At 35.7% G+C, this 23,385-nt stretch overlaps 1 protein-coding gene across 9 annotated transcripts in view; it reads right to left on the bottom strand.

The window, feature by feature from the left end:
• Window positions 1-23,385, bottom strand: part of LOC138000066 (serine/threonine-protein kinase DCLK1-like) — a 39,870-nt gene that overhangs the window by 2,307 nt on the left and 14,178 nt on the right. For 4 of the 9 annotated variants that reach the window (XM_068846204.1, XM_068846205.1, XM_068846209.1 and 1 more), the window contains 10 exons: window positions 23,105-23,134; window positions 19,875-19,986; window positions 19,400-19,457; window positions 18,107-18,226; window positions 16,650-16,796; window positions 15,879-16,012; window positions 13,112-13,189; window positions 12,085-12,175; window positions 11,925-12,005; window positions 7,779-7,886 (listed from right to left, as the gene is read on the bottom strand). In XM_068846204.1, the coding sequence (XP_068702305.1) occupies window positions 7,779-7,886; window positions 11,925-12,005; window positions 12,085-12,175; window positions 13,112-13,189; window positions 15,879-16,012; window positions 16,650-16,796; window positions 18,107-18,226; window positions 19,400-19,457; window positions 19,875-19,986; window positions 23,105-23,134 (959 nt within the window). Of the gene's footprint in view, window positions 1-4,415; window positions 4,570-7,778; window positions 7,887-11,924; window positions 12,006-12,084; window positions 12,176-13,111; window positions 13,190-15,878; window positions 16,013-16,649; window positions 16,797-18,106; window positions 18,227-19,399; window positions 19,458-19,874; window positions 19,987-23,104; window positions 23,135-23,385 lie in introns of all 9 variants that reach the window. The other 5 variants (XM_068846211.1, XM_068846206.1, XM_068846208.1 and 2 more) reach the window with 3 other exon arrangements.

Here is a 23,385-nt window from a genome sequence, read left to right as displayed (position 1 = left end):
CCTTCTATTCCAAAACTAATCATATTTTTAACAATGACAACCAGATGCTTTAATATTAGTGGACAGTATTTATTATCCTTTAAAAACTGAAACAAAATAAGAAATGTTCATTCAAGCAGTTATCTTTGTATTCTTTAAACCACATGCAATAATGGAAAATCAAAGAAGGAAAACATGATTCAGCACAATAGTTCACTTAAAGATAAAAAAAAATTGTACATGCATGGTTAAATGAGATCAATTTAATGAGAGTTTAATATCGTGATTAACAAGCATGATGTCTGCATAAAGGTTAGGGTTAGAGTTAGGGTTGGTGGAAATGTTTCACCCAAGTCTGATCGGCAGCCAACATGGTAAAAAAAATGTGGTAAAATGAACTTGACCAAGTGGTTGAAAGTCAATGTTCATGACCATACTTTTGCCAACAGCTTGTAATTTCAGTTACTACTATAACATAATTGATAGAGATCGATAGATAAATAGTTTATTAATAACCGATTTGCACCTAATGGTTGAATTATACGATGTACAAAAATTGAATATTGTACAAAAATTAAATATTAATTACATTTAAAACAGCGAATAAGGACACTATATGTTCTAAAAAGGTACATCGAAGAGATAAAAAAAACCTGCTACAATCGTTCAAGCCTTGAGGGAATTAAAGGTAATAAAACTATTACAAAAACCTGTTCATCTTGAAAACTGGCTTAAACTTCTGCATATTTCTTAGGTTAAGGGTACACGTGTTGCAGGCTGGAAGAAGTTTATGGAGCTTATTCTGTTCATTCTGTAAAACTTCCTTAAATAGTTTGTCAACCAGTTCCTGGCGGCGGTCAGAAAGTTTAGTTAGGCCCGATTCAACCAAGGCCTTGTTATATGAACAAAGAGGAAAAATGATGCGCATAGCCTGCTTTTGAACTCCTTCAAGCTCATTGGAGAGGTACACAGGGAGACCGTCATGAAAGACAGGACATGCGTACTCTGTGATCGGACGAATACAAGTGTGGAAAAACTGGACTAACACACAAGGGCCAAGACCAGAGCGTTTGAGCTGAGATCAGCCGTACAAGCGCTTTTTAGCCTTCTTAATAATGAAGTCAATGTGACAATTCCATTTCAAATCACTGGACATGTTAAGGCCTACTAGTATTTTGGCACTAGTAACTAAATCAATAGGCATGCCATTAACAACAGCTGGATCGAAAGAAGTAGGGTTCTTAGGGTTAAAGTTTATAAGCAGTTCTTTGCATTTCGTCTCATTTAGTTGGAACTTATCCACAGTCGCGCGGCTTGCTAGGGTGTCAATAGCAGCTTAAATGTGACTGTCTTGGTTCTTACTTATCGTCTCCGAAATGGTGGTATCATCAACACACTTCCAGAGATCGGTGCCAGGAACATCAAGCTCGTTGATCATGATGATAAACAGCCATGGCCCTAGTTTGGTTCCTTGAGGAACCCCCACCGGTACTGCGCCCCATTCCGAAAAGTAGTCATATCCGAGTTTAACACGCTGTTTGCATGAGGTGAGAAAGTCGGTAATCCATAAGATGACAGCATCAGGGATGTTATATGTTAATCCAGCTTCCTGACCAAAATGAGGTGGTCGATGAGGTCAAAAGCTTTTTTAAAATAAAAGAGAATCACCCTCACAGACGCCATGTTACAGTCAGTAGCACTGTACCAGGCATGAGTCATACTAACTAGGGCTTCAGTGGTCCTTGAACTGTGGACAGTGCCGAGTAAAGCAGGTTTTCAACCACAAAGTCCTCAGCCAACTCGGAAAGGACAGGTGTAGGTGAAATTGGTCTCAAGTGCTTGTTACCGTCATAAACAGGGGTCTGCTTAGGAATGGGGGCAACATTGGCGTGCTTCCAGGGCTGGGGCAAACGAGCCTCCAAGTATTAGCGATTAAGAATATTGGTCACCACTGGGGCCAGTAAGTCTGCGTTCTCTTTCAAAAGCCAGGCAGGCACGCTGTCAGGTCCAGAAGCTTTGGCAGGATTAAGGACACAAAACTATGTAACAATTGGCGCGTCGGTGTGTTGCACGGCAACCGAAATGCCAGGATCCAATGGATTAAAAATATTCATTGGAGCTAGAAAAGCATTATTAATGATGTTAGCAAGGGCCGCACGACTAGAAACAGGCCCTGAGACAATATGCTTCAAGAAAGAAGTCGGATCCGTGCGCATAGCTAATTGCATCCTGCCAAGTGGTATTGTGATCAGAACTCTTTCCCTACATTAAAATCCTATCTAGATCTGTCTCAGGACAAAAATACAGTATCATCACTGACCAACAAAAAATTAGCAGGTATGTGAGGTGCTGAAAGGAAACAGTGTTTTTAGTAACCAAACTACTGACAAAAACATGTTTCCGTAGTCTCAACAAAGTAAAGGATACCCTTGAATGGCCGAAAAAAAAGGATCTGTAATATCTTTCAACATTGACAACTTTATCACTTATTTCATACAAATGTGATGTCACAATTTAGTATCCCAAAAATAGAATATTCTCTTTTCAAACTTAAAAACATTTCCTCTATACATCATGCATGTCATTGTTTTTCTTAGTTAAGTCATTTACAAAAAAATATTACTCTAAACAAAGTTTGAGATTAGATTTAACATTCATATTTTGATGACAGTCAAGAACCTTCAAAATCTTATAATTTCCTCAGTTTTAAAACATATCGAGCTAAGCTAGCCAAGGCATTTGTACATTTAGTTAGAGTTAAGCTGGCAAGGATATTATGTTATTTGCTGGCTGGGATGTCCGTATAGGTACCGAAAAACTGTGACCAAGGTCTTGAAAATGTTGCCCAAGGCAGCAGGCCGAGAGCAGCTTTTTCAAGACTGAGGTCACAGTTTTTCGCTATACGGACTGACCCTTAGCTGGTAAATAACGTATTTATTTTCCTTCTCTGAAATCACTTTTTAAATTGTTGACTCGCTTGATAGCAAATGTAGCATTAAAGCGACTTACAAACTTTCAAAGGGAAATATTTTTCTTTGAATTCTACTTCCAAACCTCTTGTCTAATAAAAAGTAATTTTTGTATGTAAACGGTTTGGTGTCAAAAAATAAAAATTAAAGGTTGAGGACAAAAACTCTCCGAGCGTTACTGTGCCCGTGGGCAGGGATAGGAAAATCTGGACCACACACAACCAATCAAATTGCAGGATTTGATACCATGCCCTCTTGGAAAAAAATAAATTTTGTTATGTCAGCCTTAAGTAATAAGAGAATTAAGACAAACATTAATTTTTAGAATAAAAATAGCGAAATTAATAACGAACAATGTTTTGCTGTACTCATGTCAGCTTTGTCAAGTTCAAAATGTACGTGTCAATTGGGATGACATTTGTGAATACAATTAAATTATGCAAATATAGCCAGAAAAATGCAGTAAAGTACTTATGAATGCAATAGGAATCAGTTGTATACTGTTCTGACTCTATTCATGCTAAACTTACTAAACGTTTGACATACGCAACTGGTTCCTATTACATTCATAAATACTTTTTCAAGTGATACTTACATAATCTTATTCACAAATATCACAGAAATTGATACTTACATTTTGAAATTCACAATGCTTGCATGAGGACAGAGAAATGTTGTTCATTATTAATTTTGCTAGTTTTGAATAAAGGTTGAAATTTTTCTTTTTAAAAACGAGTTTACATCACTGAGAGTATAATTATAATAATCGACTGCTACTGTTTCCAGTTCATTGTCATTATAGTTTCAAAATTTCATTAACTATATTCATGACAGACACCTATAATATTTGGTGGAACTAAATCCACATCTCATAATATTGCATCTTGTGAAACAAGAATGTCCGACATTCTAAGACAGTCACCATATTGAAAGAGTTTGTGAAAGATCTGGTATGAGTGACAGATGTTGGGGAAACAGGTTGTCTGAGATTTTCACAACTCAATCAATACGCTGAATGGATTTACTACTGCGGGCTTCAAGCCTCTCAATACAAAACGCAAACTATGGCTTGCAAGAAAGGTAAAGAAAGTGAGGCATGTATACCACCAACTCAACTGCCATTATACAAAACAAAATATTAATTTGTAAGTGAAAAATTTAGTGGCAAAACTTTGGCAAAAGTCTCAAAGGTTTCTAACCCTATTCATAAAACAAAATATTGCTTTCAAAAGGTCTACATGATGTTTAAATTCTAAATCTCATTGGCGGTTGACGGAGAATTTTGCAATGAGTTGGGCCTGATCCCGAAACTCCACTTATCACTGACTTTCTTTGGGGACTCTGATTTGGGGACCTATGGCCGCCCACACTTTTAGCACTTCTCAAAGGCTTTTTTCCACACTGGAACATAATTAGCAGGAGTTTTTACAGAGGGACTTTTTTTGATCGAGGTGTTTATTTTCATACCACAATTTAGTTCCTGTGTATCCTTGAAAAGATTTTCTCTGGCACTATGGAAATCCTTTTTAATAATGTTCCTTGGAAGCGGGCTAAGGGCTTTTCTTTCTCTGGTTTCCCTTTGTGGACCCCTGGCCTTGGGGAGTGCTTTATGCCTGCTTGTCTGTTCAACAAAACAAGTGAAAAATCAAGTAAATGTTGTGTATGTGTAAGTGCTATTGTGATCAAAATTGTCAATTTTCTTTTAATTATTTTTCTTTCCAAGGTATTTCTAAACATACATCTGCTAGAGCAAAGTTAAGCCTTCACTTGGGGAAAAATTGTCTTTCATAGTGAAAATTCTCCCATTTAATAGTCTGCCATCAGTCAATTCAAAACTTCAGAGCACTAAAAGACAGTGATGTCATTAGCTCATTAGCATGAGTGCAGCTGATTGCATTTGTGTGTTGATTATAATCGTTTAAGTGTAATACTAATTTTGAAAACATCCCTTGTATGGAACCAAAGCACAGGCAATGAACATAAAAATAATACAAAATCACTTTCCTGGCCAGCTGTTTTTCATTTTTTTGTCAGGTGTACATTAAACTACAGGACAAGCACCTTCCCTAAAACCTCTTGCGATTAGCTGAAGGCTGGTTTAGTGGTGTCTGCTTTAAGTCAGTAAACCAGCTTTCCAGTACGATCTGTTGGTAGTCATTTGTACAGCTGTAGGTAATGCATTCCGCAGAATCCAAGTTGATTCTGTGGTTTGTCTGTAAAATGGTGTCAGCAAAGTTATTGTTGATGTCACCATTTCTCATCACCCGTTTGTCTTCAGTTGGTCTTGCATTTAGATAATTGCTGCCAGTCTCACTGATATGAGGGGCCTGGCAGTCAGCATTTGATCTTGTAAAATGCTCCCTGTCTGTCCTTGGGTTCACCTTAACATTACAGGTACCAATAGACACCACGAAACTGTTACCAAATTCACTTAATTGATATGACTACTGGGTTCAAACCATTAATGATTCTATTTAGTTTCTTTGTTTTCCCTGTTATGAGAGCATAAAATGCAGACAACAACAAAGACACTACAGACTAGACGAAAGTATAAACAGTTATACATAAACACTCTAATTTTAATTTAATGTCTCTACAATGTAATTATTTCTTTACATTTTTAATTTCCCAATTAACTTAAGTGACTTGCTTAATATTTCATTTTTATTTATAACTTATATTATACTTTGACAAACTGTATATCTAAAAATCTGTCACCATTTTACAGTTAGCTTTTGATCCATGCTGAAAATAAATCTTTGCTAAATATCACAAATTACACGCATCTTTTAATCTTCATAATCAATCAATTTTCTTCTTAAAAATAGTTGTTTACTGTCCCTCTCAAAAGTAACAGTACTTATTTCGTCTGAGAAAACATTTCAAGCATTATTACACTTAGTATTTTTTCTTCCTATTTAACAGAGAATTCGAATGAACAAAACTCATACCAAGTCCTCCCAAATCTTAGATAATAATACGCGCAGTTTCTATATAAATATTCAACTACAAACTACAGTGGAACCATGCTCCACAGACAACCGCATGTAGTGGACAGTTTTATTTGCCCTGTTGAAAAGATCACATCTTTTCTCATAAATTTACCCGCTTAATACAAACAACAGACAATTTTCTGTGTCCCAATTCACAAACTCTCACATGGCATCAACCTTGCTTTATGGACAATGGTAATGTGTGCACTGCCTTTTTTCATTGTCACAATTATGTGCTAATTGTAGACATTGTAGCCTGTTCAAATAATGACAGATTCTTCTTTTACAAAGAAAACACAAGACACAAGCGTGACATGCTTGATTTTGATCAGTTTGTCTTTCTTCTGGTGTTTGACCCTTATGATAGTTTTCTGCCCCCTTTCACAGTTTCACTTCCTGTTTTTGCTGCAGTCATTGCTTGTAGCTTTCTTCCTCTTTGACAGCCTTAAACAATGATGTTTTCTGGTGGAACTGTCTGCTGTAGTCTGTCTACATTGTTAAAACATGTGTTTGGGACATTCTTTCTGAGAACCCGCTCAATACTGACACCTGAGTAATAAGGATAGGATGGCATGTCCCCTTGCTGTCTGTAGTAAACGGGTTCCACTGTACATTAATTCAACTAGCTATCTGGCTTTCATTTAATCATTTAAAAGCTGAGCTGCAATGTTGAAATGAAAAATATGTGAATTTTTATTTTTATATAATAAGGGATCAAAATGGCAGGAAACTCTACAATGGTTTTTGTTAACTCTAAAAATTTAAACAATAATAAATTATTATAATTTAAATTTTCTTGGCTCAATTTGTCTTCTGAAATAAAAATGTCATTTCCACTATTTCCTGGATAATCGTTTACACATTATCTAATTTTATAAAAATGTGGAAAGGAAGCAATGATTACTAATAAATCCCAGTTAAGTGGACGGGCTCAAATGTAGTTGCTATTGCATTTTCACTTTCACAGTTGAGTTATAATGATACAAGCTTTAATCAAACAACAAACCTCAAATGATTCATTTATAGGACTCATCACCAACCAAAACAGTGCTATTTCGCTTTTTAAATTTATTGAGGCAAGTTTAGGTAAAAAATGTGTATTTTAACCTCCTTAGTGACAAAAACTAAATTACTATTGGTGTAAGTTATAAGCCTAAATGTGAAAGGTTGTAAAATCAGTCAAGCCTTTTTCTCCTACAACTTTGTTTTTGTCCATGTTCAGTAAAGAAGGCTTAAGGATGATGTCCCTTGCAATAAACTGGCCCAGGTTTACGGGATCCTTTTCAGTTATCTCTGGCAAATGTGGTCTGTTTATTGGAATTCCAGCTATAGAGTCCACTTTTGTGCCATGAGGTCTTTTTCTTTTTATCTGTTTTCCTCCTTCACTGATGTTATAATCTCCACACCTTTCAAGTAACCTGTTGCCCCACAGAGAGGGACCGTGCCTTGTCTTTAAAATTGGTTTGTGCTTAGCATTAGACCAGAAAAGCCCATTCTGCTCAGAAAGAATGCTCTCTTCGCTGAGAGAATTTAGCACTAATTCTGAATTACACATGAAAACCCTCCCATCTTTGGTTGCACTGTTGATGTCAGGACTGCTTACATGCCTGCATGGCAAAGTCCCACAACTCAAACTTTCTGCATTCTCCCAGAAATTATCAGTAACATTTAACTTGCTGTCCGACCCACAATGCAAATCATGAGCAGTAGTAGTTTCACAAGACAAGTTAAGAACTTCATCAGAGAAAACCACCTTCTTGGTCTCCAGCTGTTGATGTTCTCTTTGAGGAGAATGCTTCTTTGAATTGAAGTGAGTTCTCTTCGAGAAATAATTTACCGTTTGCACAGCAATGGCTGCTCCTCTCAACCTTCTACGTGGATCAAAATTTCTTGTGATTTCCATTTTAAGATTAACATGTATGTCCTTGTCTCCAGTTGTGTGGCCCTGACAAAAATTAGTGAATGATTGATTTAGTTAACTGAATGATACAGTCAAATAGCTATAAACCGCAATGAGTTGATAACTACCAAGATAAGCCAACCTCTCATTTGCTGTGCTATTAGCACTGATGCATTTGTATATTCGCAGCAATTACGACTAGTACACAGTCTGTATATTCTAACGGTATGTGTAGGTTGCAGTTACTGCTAGGCTAAAAAAGAGATTGTGCTTATTTCTCAACTCTTCAGACTAACATCTTATCTGATTAAACCTAACTAATCCCCCCCTTTTAGCATCTTTCTTATGGCCACTGATGTTCATTAATGTCATTATAACGTTTCTATGGCTGCTTTAGAAGCTAAGCCCTTCTTACAAAAATAATAATAATAATAATAATAATAATAATAATAATAATATTTATTGACGCAGTGGATATATCTTTGCCCTTAATCACAAAAATAAAAATCAAGATATTCCAATTACAATTTACAAAAATGACATCCATTGGTTTACAAAAAAATTCATACTTAATAATAATAATAATAATAATAATAATAATAATAACAATAATAATAATAATAATAATAATAATAATAATAATAATAAAGGAAAAGAGGAAAAGAAAGAAAGAAAGAAAGACAAGAAAGAGTGAATGCTAGCTTGAACAGATGGAAAGAGAAAAAAATGCATGGCCAATTCCCACATGATATGCAGGAGACAGTTGACAAAGACAAGATGTGGGAATGGACTAGAAAAAGTGATTTAAAAATTGGAACTGAAGCACTAATTTTTGCAGCCCAAGAACAGGTACTGAGAACGAACTTTGTCAAGTTCAACATTGACAAGTCAGTGAATTCCCCACTTTGCAGATTGTGTGGGGAGAAGGGTGAAACAATAAACCACATTATTAGTGAATGTAACAAACTGGCGCAGAAAGAGTACAAGAGAAGGCATGACAATATTGCCAGATTGGTGCCCTGGAAACTCTGTTGTAAGTATGATAAAGACAGAAGTGAGAGATGGTATGAGCACGAACCAGAAAGGGCTGTGGAAAACGAAAGTTTTAAGATCTTGTGGGACATGTCCATTCAGTGCGACCATATCATCGCAGCCAGAAAACCAGACATTGTTGTTGTTGAAAAGGAAAATAATAAGGTAATCATTGTGGATATTGCGTTACCATGGGACCACAGGGTGCATGAGAAGGAAGTTGAAAAGCTGGAGAAGTACCAGGAGACGTACCAAGAGAGAAATTAAGAATATATGGGGAATCAGACATGTAGAAGTCATACCGGTAGTTGTTGGTGCACTTGGAGGAGTGAGTAAAAGGTTAGATGGATGGCTTACGAAGCTAGGGATTGCTATCAAGAAAGGACTCTTGCAGAAAACAGCCTTGTTAGGAACAGCAAGGATCCTAAGAAAGGTTCTGGAAAATTAAACAAGAGGGAATGACCCAAAGGACCTTTGGCTATTGGCTATGGCTTGCTCCTTTGGTTTAAATGCAGTATAACATCTGCCAGAGCGTAAACGCCATGAGATAATTCAATACATTTATATAGCGTCTTTTTCCTGTGGTCCAAAACCGCTTTACAGGTGACAAATTAAAATTATCACATACAATATAATTGTTAAAAATATTTAATTACTATCATTATTACCATTACCTAACTGTTATAACTATAAAAAATAGAATATCATAAATAAAAAGTAAAATACCACCATGGTACTATATTGTCTTAAAGAAAAATAAAGTAAGATATTCAACTTAAAATCAGACTTCGTAAAAATCATTGTCCACTATATGCCTGTAAAAAAAATGTCTCTTAATTTCTGTTTAAAAGTTTCCACTGATTGCGAATCTTTTATTGACTGTGGAAGATCATTCCAAAGTACTGCTGAAGCCAACACAAAAGACCGACCAACATATGACTTAAGATTGAACACTGGTTTTGTTAAAAGATTTTTGGTAGATGAGCACAGTGACCTTGAAGGTTCACAGGTTATAAGAAGGTCAGTTATATAATTTGGAGCTTGCTTGGTGAGTGCTTTAAATGTGATTAAAAGAATTTTAAATTTAATCCGCTGTTCAATAGGTAGCCAATGGAGTTCCATGAGGAGTATGGAGTTATAGCTCCACCAAAATTCAACATCGCAATTTGACATCCAAGTTCCACATTTGAGTCTCGATTTTCATATTTGACATCAAAGTTTTATATCCAACATTGAAGTTTTGAATTTGATATTGAAGTGGAAAATTCTGTATTTCACATTCAACTTTCAAGTTTCAAATTCAACTTGCAACTCTTGAATTGAACTTCACGCATGAATGACTTGACCTTCAATTTTGTATCCTTGGTAACAGTAACCACTGATGCAGTTGACTGAGGGCTCGCAAGGTTAGCGGCTGATATATTGAGAAGACTGGCAGAGGTGGTACAGGAGACGTTAACAGTACTTTTCCTTTTATCTCTTCAAATTTGATTGAGTAGTTCCAAGACTAGATTATGTGGCTCAAACACTAGTGAAAATAGATAGCGGACTTGAGAAACCTGACGAAATTGTTCAACTCAGGGCCTTCTCTCTCTTTCCATCTACTCACGCAGCTCCTCGGATATTTTCTGGGAATCGGGCGACCATCATTTAACATAAGAGGGGACCACTACCTTTGCTTACAGAACAGGGTTTTCAAGTTCCTGTCATAGCTGAACTCCTTATCCACACGCACCTTCAAGAGAAGGATGGCAAAATACGGTCCAGCATAGTCAATTCTTTCAACAAATTAAAAGAGTCAGATCGTTTCACTGAGGAAAAGACAAGAAAGCATTCTTATCCAAAGAAAATATAAAAAAGTTCCTGTTCAATGCATGTCTAGTTGACAGAACAAGTTAACCATCGTCACTGACTGTATTTGAACTTTTTTATATACAAGTACTCTGGCAAAACTCTTTTCTTTTCCTTCGGAAAGGGAACGCTATTTAAACTTTCCGCAGCAGTTGATAAGTTGTTCAGTTATGCAGGTAGGAACTTCAAGTTTGCCCTTTTGAATTAAGTCTACCCACGTAATTCAATCAGCTTGTTATATCCAGCTCTTAGGGACATTCACAAAATTAATTCTGTACTGTGTTAATCCGCATAGTATGAAACGTAACCCAAAAAATGTAAAGAAATAGTGGTTAATTTTAAGAAAAATCCTAACACTGTAATAAGACCGTTAAGTGCGGACAATTATCAAATTGAGCGTGTTTCCTCACATAAACTACTAGGTGTAGTTCTCAGCGAAAAGCTCAAAATAATGGTATCATCATATAGATTACCTTGTTACCAAGGCATCTAACAGACTCTGTTAGACTTATTGTCTATGGGAGTAAGTGTTTTGATGTATCCTAGAATATACCGTTTGGCAAAAAAGATCAAGCTCTGGTGCTGCCTAATGAAGACACTCTGTCGGATAGACGAGACAGTTTATACGAGAAGTTCCATGATGACAGAGGTGGCGGAGAGTACGGAGAGTAGAGAACAAATACCATACATTATTAGAATCAAACATTATTAGTTCATAATAATTATTAGACTGTTAGTAGTGTTTGTGTATTATTATTATTAGTGCATGTAGTAGTAGTAATGATTGCAATTACCCTTGTTAATTCATTTTTATTCCAATTGCAAGAGAGTGAAATAAACATTTATTATATACATGTATTTAACTATTTTAAAGACTTGTTATCTGGTTATTTGAAAGTGGAATAATATGACTTTTTGTGGAATGAAGTCACTCTAACGATCTGACATCGAATGATACGACCGGATACCCATACGCAAGCGAGTTGTAGCATCCCCCAAAAGTCGACATTTGGCAAAATAATGTAATTTCTCTGACTCTAATTACTTCATTGAATTTGTTGAGGAATTGCAACCTTGTCAAAAATATTACCTTTTATTCCAAGTTGTGTTAAAATTTTAAAAAAAATCAAATATATAAAAGAAGTGCTACAAATATCAAAAAGAAACTTCTACAATGGAGCAGAAAAAAGGAAGGGTTACCTTGATCCAGGAGTGATTCAACACCTGAAGTGCAGAAAATCTTTTGATGTCATCAACAACAAGCATCTGATTGATAAGATCCTACAGAACATTTACAGTCAGCAAATGAAAGTCAACAAATACATGTAACACTGTCATTAAGTATTCAGTAATCTTTCACCTTTGCAGAATCTGAAATATCATCCCAAAATGGTGACAGGTATTCAAATTCTCCAGCAAGGATAAGATCAAACAGCTCATCCTGGTCAGGGCTGCAATTAAGATTCAAATTAAAAATCATTAATATAATGATAAATACGCAAGATTATCAAGATCAGCTTAAAGAGTTTGCATGTCATGAATCAGCATATAATTTTGGAAGAAAGAAAGTCTAAAATATCATTCTTCTATGATAGGAATGAGATTGGGCCAAAGATAGTACCTTCCCTCAACTGTTGAGAGCCTTTCTTATAGAGTGGAACAACATCTCCTGATTTCCAGCCTAAAGGCAGATGGCCCACACCAGAAGATGTGTTAGAAAATATGACATCAAAGAGGCTAATTCAGATGCTCAGGGCCTTCAAATTACAGGTGATACCTGATCTGGTCCCAGAGGTACATGTATCATAAATTACTCTGTTTGAAGGAATGAATTTATTTCTTGACATCCCCAGAGGAGCAAGAGATAAAGTAGGGTTTCTCACTAAATGACAATTCTTAAGAAGGCAAGTTTGTGAGGTCCTTCCCAAATAAAATATAAGAGTAAAAACGGTTAAGGTTAGCACCTAACCATGAAAAAATATAATACAATACAAGCCTATTTCCCATTGTCATCTCTAATTGCAAGGTTCATACTCTCTTAAGCTCTTAAAATCCCATGACTTACCATGACTTTCTCCATGACCTTAAGTCTAGCTGCCATGCCAAAAAATTTCCAAAACTATCCTTATTTTAGAATTTTTCTGACATAGCTCAGTTCAAATTTGAATGAATAACCTCTGTCCTCCAAACTTCCAATTTCTTGATATTGACAACTGACAACTGACAACTGAAATGATTAATCTACCATTAATAATTATAATTTTAATTAATTTTCCATGACCGACCATAAAATTCCATGACGTTCCACCACTTTCTAGGTTTTCCATGACCTGCGCCGTACAAACCCTGTAGTGGTTAAAGTGGGCAGATACCACTATAAGACAAACCTTCTAAATGGTGGAAATCCACATAAAAGAATGTAGGTTATTACTCCAGCAGCCCAAATGTCGACTTTAAGCCCATACCTAAAAAGGACAAATTATTAAAAAAATAAAAAATAAAAAATTAAATAAATAAAAATAATAAAAAAAAAACATTCTCATATTATAATCTACAATCTGGCATTTCTAATTTACTTCAAACCAAGATCGACTGATAGCGTTGATCAACTGACCCTGTTGCCTAGCAAAAAGTTTGCAAACTATTAAATTGGAGAACAAGTACTGCATCACAAGTATGCTCATTAGGTTTGGAGGTCAAAACTTTACAAAGTGGACCTGCTAACAGGTACCATAATTAGTAACTGTTAAATTTGTACTCTAAATTTAAAGGTCTCTATTTTCTGTGAAAACAAAATATTGATGAGTAACATGATCACCGTACCCATTCCTGCAACATACTTAAAAACTGTGGAATTGTGTTTATTGGGGTGAAAATCATTTACCGTATTTTGGCTTATTTCACACCTAGACTTTCATATCTTTCTAATTGTTTCTTGCCCTGTTTCTTGCCCTGTGAAGTTTATATATTACCCTTTAGCACCTGTATTGTTGTGGTTGTCTACTTTTGGACAAGTAGTTTTGTGGTTCGGACAAGCAAAATACACATTGTACTTGTCCCAAGGGACAAGTGAATTGAAAAGAAAGTTTCTTGCCCTGCATCAGAGGATCGCACCAGCCCTTTTTTAGAAGTGCAGTTGTAGGTGATTTTAAAGTAAATTGTACAGCTGCTGACCTACTTTTATGAAATAATTTTATATTTGTGAAAGATTTTTATCTGTGTTTGAAAAGCCAACCTGTGCTATGTACATCTGTCAACAGTGAACATAATTATTACTGTCGCAGCAAATTATTTCAGTAGCGAATGCACGGAGTAATTTTCCGTTTCATTTGTTTCTTAAAAGTACCCTTTTGTTTTATTGAAGCCTACCAGTTTATGAGTTAATCAGAAAACAGTGTGGATGAGTCTTTTTTTTCTAACAAGCCGAGGAGCATATATTGCTGTTGAAATAATGACATACTGTTAAAAGTAACGAGCAAGAATTCCGCGTAAACTGCTTTGACACCTTGTGCGTTGTTGTGTGAAATAACAGTCACGTAGAAAATTTGATCATGGAAACATAGCCGTGGAAACATTGTCTGCCTTGTGTCTGCGTTGCCAGTGACATTTCAATGCATAAAACGTGGCTTCGCCTGTAAAAGTGTGCATGTGGAAGTGATGCATGAAACAAAATCAGCTGGAAAAACACCAGCAACTCCGAAGCCATTTGCGTGACTACAAACAAGCTTACCCTCAGGAAAATCAGTAACTTCCATTCAAGCCAACATTTAAATCCTCATAGTACGTCCGAAACTTCTGCCATTGAAACCACTTTCCAAATTCACAGTCGATCTTATAAACTCGGTAACAGGAATATTTTGAAATACTTGAAACAAGAATTCAAGTTCAACTGTTGAGATTCTGAATTCTCGTGGGCGTTCTCTTCATTTTAGACAGAGTACACTTTGTAATTCCATTTCCTTAAAAGAATCATTGTAAACGTATAAACGACAAATAGCGCATTGATTTTTAGAAAAAACTGCAATTTGAAGCAAGATTTTGTGAAAGACTTCCGAGATTGCAATCAAATTTCAGAAATCAAGAAGAGATCTTGCAGATTCTGCTGAGCCACGCGTGACAATTCACTGTAAAAAGTAAACGCTGTTTCCAAAGCAAAGCGCCTATCTCTAAATTGCAATATCAAAAAAACGGTGAAGGCATTATTTTAACTGACGAAAATCCTAGCTCTTAAAGTTAGCAAGATTGTCTCAGCGTCGTTAAAGCCTTCTGGGCAGAAACATTTCACTAAAGGTCTGTGTTTGCATGACAAGGACGTGACAGAAATATTAGAAACATCTCTCCCGCGTTTGACTAAAATATACTCGTTATCCACTATGCTCAAATCCTCCTGAAATGCAGGGTTTCTGGTTACCCTGGATTCCAGAGGTTTTTCGCTCTCTTTGGGCTACGAAAGATCAGAGCGCAAAACTAAACAGCGAACCGGCAAACCGGCCGGTTTTTCTTGCCGCTTCGCGACTCGCCATTCCGTCGCTCTGAGAAAAATTAAAACCTCTGGCATCTTAGCGAAGAAACAGACACTCGCACTTTCGTTCATTTCCATTTCAACGATCTTGAAATTATTTAGCTTCAGAAAGGTTTCGAAAAAAAAGTGAAATTCATTCATATTCGACAAAACTTACAAAGACTGCTAAGGCAATTCATGCAGAAGAACCGACCGATAATATAATTATGCACATGCTAATTCTTCTGTTTCAAACGCAATGAAATGTGACACTTGTTTTTGAAATGCAGCGAAATGCTGTTTTTTGAAACGCATTTGAAACATGTTTGAAACCGTTTGAAATGCGTTTAAATTTGTTTGAAACACTGTTTTGAAACACGTTTGGGAAGAAATGGTCTAAGCATCCTTTTCAGATAGACGGTCACAATTGTGTTACCAGTACGTGTTACACTCAAAATTTTCCTATTTTTCCATCCTTTTCCTTGTTTTCCCTTCTTACACCCTGTATGCTAATCAACAAGGACAACCTTAGCATTCAGCAAAAATATAGCTTTATTGAAGAGGTTAAACTGAATAAATCAGGAAATGTTTCTGAGTCACCCCCAACTGGGTATGGTGATTGTGCTACACATCATTGCAATACATGTACATACCCTGTTTCATCAAGTATCTCTGGTGCAACATAAGTTGGGGTTCCACACACAAGAAACATTGGGCTTTTAACTTCTGTAGCTAAGCCAAAGTCTGCTAACTTTAAAGACTTTCTGTTATCTGAATAATTTACAACCTACAGAAGGAAAAAGAAATTCTCATCACAGTTTGATAAATGAAGACACTTTTTCCCTAATCTCACTCAGGGATCCTGAGGAAAACACCTGGATGTCCCAAACAGATGGACGTTCACATTACTACATGGAGTTCTGATAGTTTACTCTACACTATAGAAGACTAGTGGAAGCTCTGCCATAAAATTAAAACTCCAGTGACTTGTCCTGCCACACTACAGTGGGTTAGAATCAACATATATTGTCTTTTTTGGAAAAACGGGATGGTGAAATCTTCCCATTCAGCATTACCAGATAATGTTAGAAGTAATCTCTAAAATATTTAAAATTCAACAAAATCTGTTGGCCAGTTTTTCAGGAAAATCAGTTGTTTTGAAATGTCTCTCTTATCTGAAGACAGTAGGAGGAGTAACCATTCAAACTTTTTCTCACAAAGGCAGGACTTCTTTCCCTCAGTTTTTGAAGCCCCTGTTTATTTGTCCTAACAGCCTCCCAAACCAAAGTGCACATCCAACTTAGCCACCTGGTCAGCAAAAAGACATAATCTGACCCCAAAGAAAGCTAAGGGGCCTAACATTAATGACAGAACTGATGCAATTAACCCTGATAACATTACCAGCAATATACTTTTGTACTTACTAATAAGTTCTCCGGTTTAATGTCTCTATGTACAATATTAACTGAATGTAGGTAATGAAGTGCAGATGCCAAGTCCCTGATCATATGGCTTGCATCCTTTTCTGTATATTTAGTTGCTTTGACTATTGCCTCAAAAAGATCACCACCCTGAGAAGGTTTAACAAGTAACTATTAGTTAGAAGTCTTCCTCCCCAATAAAAAGGGATTTTAAGCAGAAAAGGATGACTGGTCCTACAGACTGACATATCAGTTTTAGCGACTGAGACCTTGTTCTAAGTGCAGGGTTGTTCATTAGAACCAAATCTTACTCTTCATTAATTCCCCTAATAATTACTGCATATTATTTCATCCATGGTCCTCAAATAGACACATTTTCCAGCATTTACAAATTAAGAGGCTTCGCGTACTGCATTCACTATTTCTGAATTTCGTTTTGCCACCTTTTAATTTAATACTTCTATGGCGCAAAATGCATTACAATATGATCTAATGAAGTTAGAGTTAAGTTAGAACAGTAGATGGTGCCACCCTCCCAAACATAATAAAGCTCCAATTCTAGATATTTGCTAATAGTTCAAAGCTCAGTTTCGATGCATGCATTAAGCAAAACCATCAGCTAAAACAAGAACAAGAATATGAGACATGTGTAAGCACATGAAGTCATATGTCAGTGGGGATTCAAGATGCCGACAAGTTGGTGTTAATAATTAACAATCCTGTTTGCCCCAGTATTTACGGTTATTTCATGGCCCTTTCCACAAGCGTAGAAAAAGTTTGTTTTCTCCTAGAATTCTTAGAATTCTTAAACAGTGGAGCTTCTCCAAGTGTATTAGTTAATTAAGGTTTACCTATCTATAATCAGGCCTGTATATACACTAGAGTACACAGTACCCCGTTTGGCAAAACATCCCTCAGGAACTAGCAACCAGCCTAGAACGGGCATTTTCCCTATGAAAACTTATCAGGAAGCCCTGGTTGTGTCAGGTCTGACTACTTAGAGGTTAGAAGATCACATGTATGCCACGCCTATGTTCAGTCGCTCAGGATTCAGGTCATTCTATTGGGTTTTTATTACCCACGGGGGCTCCAATTCGACATAGTTACAACCCTAGACCTGGTTTAGCTGTTAATAAATTAGTACATGGAGGCCGATACAGATGCAGGACACAGAGATCACAAAATTTTGTAAATTTTAAATCTTAAGGAGTATAGTTATCTAAGCTGTTTTATCGCTTGAATACTCAGTGGTCCCTTTCTATGTTTGTATACTTTAGCTCTGTAATTCAGGTATTCTGCTGCAACGAGTTTAAATAAACAGTCTATTATTAAGTGTGACAGGCATGATATTAAGAACAAGCACAAGGTTTTTTTTTTGTGCTTATTGCTATTTCGCCCTAATTTCACACACTTCCCCAAACAGAGTTGCTCGTGCTTTAAAATACCAATGAGAATCTTACCTTGACAAGTTCCATCACCAAAAAAATTTCCTTTGAAGTTTCATACTCCTCTATAAGTTCTACAATATTCTTGTGTTTTACTCTTCTTAATATACTGATTTCATTTTCTACCATATGCTCCTTAAAAAACAATAGGCAAAAAATATTACAAACTCATTGACAAATCACAACCAAACAGGAGCTTAAGGGACTGATAACCTACAGAGGGCAGTCGAAGAGCAGTAACAGTGCCACAGGTGAAACAGTAACTGCAACAGATCTTATTTTTCCCTTAGAACAGTGGTGCTCTACCCTGCAGGTCACGGGTTCAATTCCCACCCTGGTCAGAGTTTTTCTGTCCTTGTGTGGGTCCAATTCCATTAGTAGGGCTGATACTCACATGGTTTATATGGGTAGAAAACAGCACTTCATATTACCCTACAATAGTTAATTCTGTTGAAATATTAAGTGCCATACCGCCAACGTTTGCAAAAACATAACCCTTCCTTATTTTTACCTTGCTTAACGGCCTTGTGATTTAACATGACATGGCTGTTAAGATTTTTTTTCACTGCAGTTAGGAACATTACTTAAGCAGTAATGAAACAGGAAAGCCTGCAAAAAATTAGGCTTAAACAGGATTTGAACTCATTCCTTTTACGATACCCATTCAGTGCTCTACCAATAATGAGCTATCAAGAAAACTGGAAGATATGGTCATTTTGTGACTTTCTATAGATTAGAGTTACATGTATGAACATTACTTTTAAAGTAGTAAAAAAATCTCAACATGCTTTGTTTTGCAGTTCAGAATTAAGTCTTTCAAACATGAAGTCTCTTTATATTGACATCCTCAGCAGGTTTATTACAAAATCATAAAATGACCATCCCCACGTTAGGTCAAGAGCTCCATCGGTAGAACACTGCACTAGTATCTCAAAGTTCACGGGTTCAAAATTGTTCAAGAAACATTCATAACTGTGATGATCTAACAACGTAAACATGCGTTTTTTTCCTGCAGTTCTAAGATATGTCCTCTCCAATGTGCAAAGTTGTATGAAATTCCAATTGTCTGTACTCTGAGACATGAGTGATGTTGAAGTTGAGGAAAAGACCAAGGGGACCACTTCGTGATGCTTATTGAAGTCCTTGTTCATCATCTAATCACATGCATGTCAGAACATATGTGGACAACTCATAGTTTTTCAACTGGTCTCCCACCAAAGCATTTTTATTACCTGCTAGCAATCCACCCACTACTGTTGATAATACTTAGTCTACTACATTACACATTTTTTATGACAAGAAACTCACCTTTCCTTTTACTTTAGCTTTACTAATTATTTTTAATGCATATTCTTTATTTGTTTTCCTAAAAAAAAAAAAACCAGATTGTTCAACATTGATAGACATTACGAACACCATCACGTTTTCACAAAACAATCACAAAAAACAAAACATTTAAAAATGCAAATAATAATAATAATAATAACAATCACAACAATAACAATAACAATAGCTAGCAAATCAATTTTTATTCTTTAAAGTCATTTTCATTTAAAGGTTGCTTAACCATTATATGACAGGGCAAGTACAAAAATTGGACCAGATCAAGTGAAAAACAGTTTTCTAAGCCAAAATTATTCTACATTTGCCCCAATTTCCCCATGGTTAGCTTAAAGATTAGGGCTAAGGTGATTTCTTGAGGCCTTATTATTTTTTAAAGTCGATCCAAGGTGAGCAATCTGAGTTGTTCCGGTCCAACTTTTGTACAACACCTGTGCAATACCTATTTTTGCATTCCCTAACAACAGCAAAGTTTCCATCTCCGATAACTTTTCCTATCCTGTAAAAGCCATGTACAGATATTCTCTCCCTCTTCATTTTCTTTGGATCTTTTACTGCAAAGAAAACAAAGATGTCCCTATAAAATCACTTGACCAAAGCACTAGGTATTTCTGTTAAATTTCTTTGACAGTATTATAAAAAAGTGAGTCCAACCATAACAATGAGCTGCACAAACAATGCAAAGGGAAATTCAGTCTATCAGGAACACGTTCTATCTGGGAAAGGTGGGTTTTATGGCAATATTCCACTGAACCATCCCATCATTCACTGCTTGAAATGTAAGCTCTTATGGGATTTGGTACTACTCTAAATACCGTAAAGTTCTTGAGTGAAGAAAAGTACCACACTTTAAGGGATAATCCATGTTATACCTCTTCACACAAACGAACCCTGGTGTGAAACACGTTATGAGAGCTGTGCCTGATAACAAAGTCCAAACTTCACAAGAATTTGGAGTTGCACATACACCTTATGTAATTATTTTTAAATAAAGATCTTAGTAGGTTCATGTATTAAATGACACAAATACCAGGAACAAAACAAAATGTCAGCTGTTAATATTTCTGGTCAAAAAAAAAAAAATTTCCAGGAAGAACGGTTAGGGTATAGAAACACATTAAAATATTATTAATAGCAATTGAAGGGTTGCCACATCCATGTGACAGAATTTAAATGTAGGTGTCCAAATGTAGTGAAGTAGTTATGAATATAATAAAATTATCAGACCTGTCATTTAAAACACAGTAGTGTATTTAATATTCATTTATCCTCATCCTCCTTCTGAGCTGCCACTGGTTGGAGAAAACAATCAATACTTGTAGCCTTAATATTATTTGTCCAAAAGACTCTTATGAATTCATGCTTTTATGTTCACAGGAACTAGTTTTAAAATGCAGGTGGTCAACACCACAAAAAGACAAGATAAAATTGAAAGAACAAAACCCAATCCTTCTTTTGTGTCATCTCAAAAGAGAAAATGTGAAATTCATTTGTCTGCTAAGTAGGAGGATGACATTCTAATCTTATCTTGTTTGAGCTTTGAGGTACTTTTATTAAATACCACAGGAAAGGTGCTCTCAATAGCAAAGGAACAACCAATTAAAAAACATGTTATTGAAAGATATGAAACACCTGCCAATTTACCGGAACTTAGAAATGCTATGTTACATAGAATATGCATGTCTGTTCTTCAACATTCACTTCCCCAATATTGCTTTTTCCTGATATAATGTATTACTTTCAACATGCACTCACATTTTTTGTCACAAAATATTTTCTGTTCAAGCAATCTACCTTCCATTCATTGCCATGAATATTCAATCACACCTGCAGCAATATTACCCCAAGGGTTTCTAATTTAGTTCTTTCCTTTTTTAGATTTTTTAGGAAACACTTCGCCAATGTTGATTTACAACGTAACAGGTTTTGTTTGAGCCACATCTTATAATGTAATTAACAAACTTGTTTGTGACAAATATAATGTAAAAAAAAATCAATCGGAGGAAATGGGGAATAAGGAGGAGAGCAAAGCAATAATTTCAAATGTATGCAAACAAAAAGATGCAAAAGATTGGTCACTAACAACAAAATTAAACAAAAAGGTGATTGGTTTTAGATTTCACTGTTATTTGATTTCTTTTAAATAAAAGCAATCAGGGTGAAGCAAAAAAAAATGCTTTGGATAGCAATGTTTCTGGAAATGGTCGCAGTAATGGAAAATACAGGAGAAGCAAAATTCTGAATTTCCCTATCACCCTATAGCCCAGAAAAAAAAGAGCTTATTTCCCTCAAATTTTTATCATTTTCATTTTTCACGACAGTGACAGACCAAGAAAAACTGAAGGTAAAGAAGTGACACACAGAGAATGGAGCATCAATCCCCGTTTATTTCACTACTGGCTAAAAACACTGATAATACAATGCAAGTTTCAAAGCTTAAACAAAATTTACAGTAAACAGGTGTTCATCGTCTAAGTTAAGGAGTTTTAAAGAGAGTTTAACCTGACTTTATGTGGGAATTAATCCTTGTGGACCATAAAAAACAATATTTTTCTTGAAATTTAAAGCTGTTTACAATGACTGCTTACACCAAAATGAAATGTAGAGAGAAATAATATTATTGCATGTTAAAAATTCAAATGTTAAAAGTAGCTAAGGAAAAATTTACAGTGCTACAATGAATTAATTCAAGTTAAAACTTAAGAAACAAGTCTCTTTCCCAAATCAAGAAAGGAAGTATGGTTTCTTGAAATGGGCCTTTAGTAATATTTTTTAATGGAGTGAAAATTAAATATTGCAAAAATTGCAACTATTTCACTGCACGCTTTAATTAATATTAGTTATGCCATTTTTCCAATTTTCATTCATGGGTTCCCATGCTTTGTGTTTTTAAAGTACACATCAAGAGCTTTTCAATTTATTATTCCACTGGAATTTGATTATTTTATCATCTCCAGCTTAAGTTAATTACCTTTTAGACTTTCTAAATGATTTAGCACTTAATAAAAGTGGTGACAGGCATTTCACTCAAATAGATCGTTCCATTTTTTCCTGCTCATGAAATCCTTACTCGGGGTGATTGACAATAATTTGATCATTTTTACTAAGCATTAATATTAGTAACAGAAGCATGCAACAAGTATATCCCACAAAAGCCCTCTTCAAAATGATTAATCAATAATATTAATGTTTAACAATGCAGTTATTTTGTTCAGTGAATCAGGCTTCTGATTCCACAAGACTTAAGGAATAAGCAAGGAGCTCCAGCTATTCAAATGGTGCATCCACGCCAGATTCAATGCGCTCTGCAGAAGAAGAAGCATATGACATTTAAAGTTTAGTCCTTCAGTTTTTCTTAATACTTTTATTTATATCAGTGTGCATTCCAAATCTGAAGACAAAAACACATTGATGTCTGACTTATTGGACCAGTTTTACTTCACAGGTGACAAATCTGTCAAGTTAATGAAAATTTCAAATACCAACCAATTGATAAGGGCTAATGGAATGAAACAAAAGGCCAAGACCACGTAGAGGATTCATTGACCTGTTTACCATAACCATAAAATCTGACGGCAGGCTTCAATGTGTTTTTGTCTTCACTGTGTGCAACATGGGGAAGAAAACTAAGTTAAGCAGGTTCCCAAAAAATTAATGATTTGCCACTGGTACCTGTTCGGAACCATGCATGCATGTTTGTTACTGCAAAAAAAAAACAATTTTATTAAAATCAAAACCAAGTTTTCTGTTCCTTCTCACAAAATCCCAGTCTTACACTAAATAACTTTTTCCTTGAAACCTCCACTGTGATAATGTAAAGTTCTGGAATCTCTATTTTTGAAGTGGTGTCACAGACATTTCTTGCAAGTACTTTCCAATAAAATGTTTGCAAACTCGGATTTGTTTCAGCTGATTTGGAACCAAAGGATTAGGTATCACAATTTCATCAGCCG

Source organism: Montipora foliosa, chromosome 4, assembly GCF_036669935.1.
Source record: "Montipora foliosa isolate CH-2021 chromosome 4, ASM3666993v2, whole genome shotgun sequence".
NCBI lineage: Eukaryota > Metazoa > Cnidaria > Anthozoa > Scleractinia > Acroporidae > Montipora > Montipora foliosa.
Note: the sequence above shows the minus strand (reverse complement) of the source record. Positions and strands in the feature narration are given on the sequence as shown.